Below are 4,577 nucleotides of genomic sequence, written 5' to 3' on the forward strand. Positions count from 1 at the left end.
CGATGATACATTTATGATGATACATGAATACAATGTAGACATACAAAATAGTCTCACATGCTTCATAGCTATAGAAGTTAAAAAACATATCCAACATGAAACCGTTGTGTAAATACACCGAACAAATGTTTTTCTCATAATTCTCTCCAAATTATTTACCTAAAATCAGCATGATCAAGAAGACATATGGTTCTTTTAATTTTTTTTAACCATCATTGGATATTTTATAATTTTCATATTAGTTTTTTATGTTGAAGTAGTAAAAGAGTAGTACGGTAATAAAAAATGGCAGTGAGATGGACAAAAACAGGTTCAATGTATTCAATGAAACCAAAACAAAATCCAAATTTGCTTTGTTATTAAATGTTGCAGTTCACGTTTACTTCATTGTGTCTGAACTACTAATAACTATTCAAATAAAACAAAATGACATTAATTGGTTAAAAGACAAGACAAAACCATAGAAAAAAACCAACCGTTGTTGCGCCTTGGTCTCTTATTAGATTTTGACATGTTGTCTACAAGCATCGGAAAAATCGAACCACAATAATCGAATTATTTGAAAATAACCGGTTTTATAAAACTTGATCTTTGATTTTTCTTTTTTTTACATTTACAAATAATACATCACACAAAGTTTTGCTATAAGTTTTAACGAGTAACACATCACTTGCATCGTTTTTCAATTTATAAGCAAGTTGAAAGACTCGCTTCTTGTTTTACTCCGAACTTTATCAGACTTGTTTATTAAAAATAAGCTTGAATTGATCGAGTTAGACAAACCATCGTCCCATGTTATCTAACAGTCTGGAACCGAAACCAAACATCAGTCCAGTTTTGACCTATAATCGAGCTGGACAACATCTATGCTCCCCCAAGTTCATCATATTTTGGCGAATCAAAACGTCAATACAACTCGTATAGTAGCATAGTACCCATGAAAGCAAGGAATATCACAATTAATTTTGAACCAGATATTCAAAATGTATAAATGTTGGTACAACAAATCACCATACATTCAAAGTGAAGATTAAATCCACAAATCTTGAAGATAACTTGATGCTTTAATTATGAAAAATATAATTCAGAATATACTCAAAAACGGTTTTGAAAACTTGACTGATTGTGATAACTTATACATAGACAACATACTTGACCACCACCATTTGTTATGATATTGCAATTTACCAAACTACCCCTGTGTACAAAGAGGAACCCACCCACAAACACAGTTGAATCATCTTTCACTTTCTCAAGACATGATGCAAAATGTACTTTATGCAAATAAAGTTGTACTAGTACCACAATCCATGCATCATAAAAGACATACATACACCATTGATTACTAATACCATAATTAACATTTAACAATTCCAATCTTTTAATCTAAACAAAAACAGATTTAATTACACAACCCTGAAACCAGAAAGAAACAAACAAGCAATAATAATAATAATTTATGCACAGACAATACCACCATACAAATGAATGGGACCCACTTTAATTATCACAATTATCAATCATACTGATGATCTTACATCATCATGATAATGATAATAATGTCTTCTCTTGATCTTTTTTTTTTTTAATAAAATTTAGATCAAGAAATATTATTCAAGAAATCCAGTTTTTGTCAAGACAGCATTTCTTACCCTACTCAGATCCCTGCCTTTAAGTGTTCTTCCAGCACCTTCACATACAGAAAATGAAGAAATTTGATTTCTTGCAAGCTTTTGTGCAATCCATTCATGAGGTGGCATCATGTTCACATGACCATGACCATCATCATCCTCATCATCATCACTATCCCAAATCCCATTATGATGAACACCATCATCATCATTAGCAACATTATAACCATAGTCAATATATGCAGGTTTCTGTGCTGCTGATGATGATCTCTTTGACTTTCTTATTCCATAGATCTTTGACCAATCAGGGATATTGACAGGTGCTGATTGCTGTTGGTGTGGAATCCTAGATTCAATGTCAGAGTTGTTGGTACTAGGTCTAGGAATCATTCTGGCTGCTGTTGGATGAGAAGGTGTTCTTGAATGGTATCCTGAGGTTGACCCTTTTGACTTCTCATAATCTTTTCTTTCAGTGATAACTGACCAAACTTCAGTTTCTTGATATTCTTCATTTCCAAACATGGATGACCACACACTGCTTCCTTTTCTGTACATGTTTGATATATTCTTCCACCCAAAACCTTCATGTTATCAAAACATAAATATATACTCAGCAAATTTACATTAAAAAAAAAACTTTTCAAGAAAATAAAAATCAAGACTTTGGAGGAATACAGTTAACAGTTTGATAAATTCTTCCAATCAAAACCTTCACATTTCAAAGCATATAAATACATACTCAGCAAATTTAAATTTACACACAAAAAAAAAAAAAATAGTTTCAAGATAATAAAAATCAAGACTTTGGAGGAATAACAGCTAAAGTCTCACCTTTTTCAGACAAGAAAGCTCTAAAAACTATAAACTCAAGTGGGATTTCTGAAATATGGATATGGAAGAAATTTATAATCTTTTAAACTTCCACCACATTAAAAATACAATCTTTAAGGTTTTGGGAAAAGGGTTTCAGTGATAAGAGAAGTTATTGAAATGTGTAACTTTATAGGCTTTTAAAAAGAGGGGAAACTGAGCTATCTGTGAGGTCTTGATTTATGTTCACTAATCACAGGTGCCCATGTAATTTTTAGTATTTCAAATAAAATGACCCATCTTAGAAAAAGACATTTAAATCACAAAGAGTAATAACTTTATGAGTAAAAAAAGGTTTCAACTTAGTTTTCTTCACCAGATGTCGAAAACTTCAGTTTGGCTTCGTCATCGGACGCCTCGTGCAGATTATATTAGCAAAATAATAAAGAGTGCAAAGTTAAACAAAGATTCAAGGTCCCTAAATAGTTATTTATAGGATTTGAATATTCAATTAATAGACTTAAAAAGGTATAATCTTTGTTAAGTTTTTTGTAAGTCCAGTTGTTCCATATAAGTCCAATGCATCTTAATTTTCTGTGTCGCCAGCTGCCGCTATATTTTTAAGTTCACAAACCTCAAAAAAGAATCTTTTATCAGGGAAACCACAGTAATTACCTGCAGATATTTACACGTGAAGTTATGGCCAATGTTTCATTTATTGAAGCATAGAACATAGTTTTTCTACCCATAGGTTACATATACATGCAGGATTTCATGATCTAAAGTCAAGAAACCAAAAAAAAATGATGGTCCAATGAAAGTGAAACCTTCTTTCAAGATTGTATGAAAGTGCCTTGAAGTTAGATCTAAAATCACCTAAACAGCCATTTTAACTAAATACTTTATCAAACATCCGTTGATGTGCATGCAATTCTTACAGTTCTCAACATAATATTAATATTGATTCTGAAATCAACCCCCGATATATAAAATTTATCAAACTTGCTTACTCAAATTGACTTTGTGTGGATTAGATTTGCCGCCCAAAAGAATCTTGTCACGTGTCCAGTCTTTTGTGGAGACAAGTAGGTGTGCAAACGAGCCGAGCCGAGCCCGAGCTCGACTAGGCTTGTTTGACTTATGCATAGCTTGAGCTCGGCTCGTTTCGAGCTCTATTTTCAAAGCTCGAGCTCAGCTCAGGCTTGGCTCGTTTACTATTTATTAATTATTTTTTATATAATTATAAGTATTTTTATATATATATTTTTTGCTATTATAATTTTATGTATAAAATAATATATATTATTTAGTTATTTTTATTTATTTATATTATATATATTAATTAATAATTATTAAATATATATTTTAAAAAATTATATAAATGGCAGGCTCATTTAGGCTCGCGGGCCGGCTTGAGCTTGTTAAGTGAAGCTCGGGCTCAGGCTCGGGCTTGTTTATTAAACGAGCTTGCTTTTAGGCTCGAGCTCGGGATCCGGATCGATTAAGCTCGGCTCGATCGAGCTTTTTAACGAGCCGATCTCGAGTAGCTCGCGAGCAGCTCGGCTCGTTTGCCCCCCTAGAGACAGGTGCAAAACTTGTAGATTTTTACACGATATTCATAAAACTTAATAATCTTATGGCACGTGGTCTATTTTGATCGGAGGTAACAATTCACAACGGTCAAATCAAAAGTTAAAAAGTAAACAAGTTGATCAACTAAAAAATTTTCCCTAAACGTATATGTAACCATGAAAAAAGTGTTAGTAACATCGAATAACCCTTCTTTCGAGAAAAAACACAATGTCTTAATCATTTGATGGACTGCAACCACTAGCCAATGCATAAGCCCATACATAAACAGTAGCAAAATATCTCAAAATCATGTCATTTCTTGATTTGATGCACTTCAGCTGTCATTCGATGTAATTGGCCAGACAAGAACAGTAACAATTATCTTTAAAACCAATCAGCTCTTTGCCGCTTTTTTAACCAATTTCAACCGTTCAAGATTACTTTTGGAAAAAAAAAAGAAGTGATAATATAAAAAATAATTTAAAAATAAAAAATAGAGGCGTTTTAGACTTTACCATGTCCATGCTACCGATTACAGTTGGCGGCAGAAGTACAGGTGGACCC

General features: G+C 32.5%; 1 protein-coding gene across 1 annotated transcript; it reads right to left on the bottom strand.

The window, feature by feature from the left end:
• Positions 1 to 1,085: 1,085 nt before the first annotated feature.
• On the bottom strand, positions 1,086 to 2,636 carry LOC143584914 (uncharacterized). The gene is made up of 2 exons (XM_077066836.1): positions 2,463 to 2,636; positions 1,086 to 2,212 (listed from the first exon to the last, which is right to left on the bottom strand). Exon 2 carries the CDS (start codon positions 2,184 to 2,186, stop codon positions 1,611 to 1,613), a length of 576 nt encoding a protein of 191 aa, XP_076922951.1. The 5' UTR covers positions 2,187 to 2,212; positions 2,463 to 2,636; the 3' UTR covers positions 1,086 to 1,610.
• Positions 2,637 to 4,577: the final 1,941 nt, after the last annotated feature.

Source organism: Bidens hawaiensis, unplaced genomic scaffold (genome assembly GCF_021521415.1).
Source record: "Bidens hawaiensis isolate Kalapana, Puna unplaced genomic scaffold, B.hawaiensis_p1.1 tig00033490_1, whole genome shotgun sequence".
Taxonomy (NCBI): domain Eukaryota; kingdom Viridiplantae; phylum Streptophyta; class Magnoliopsida; order Asterales; family Asteraceae; genus Bidens; species Bidens hawaiensis.

Coding starts and splice junctions, on each gene's coding strand:
- LOC143584914 (XM_077066836.1), bottom strand. CDS start 2,186: ATGTACAGAAAAGGAAGCAGTGTGTGGTCATCCATGTTTGGAAATGAA.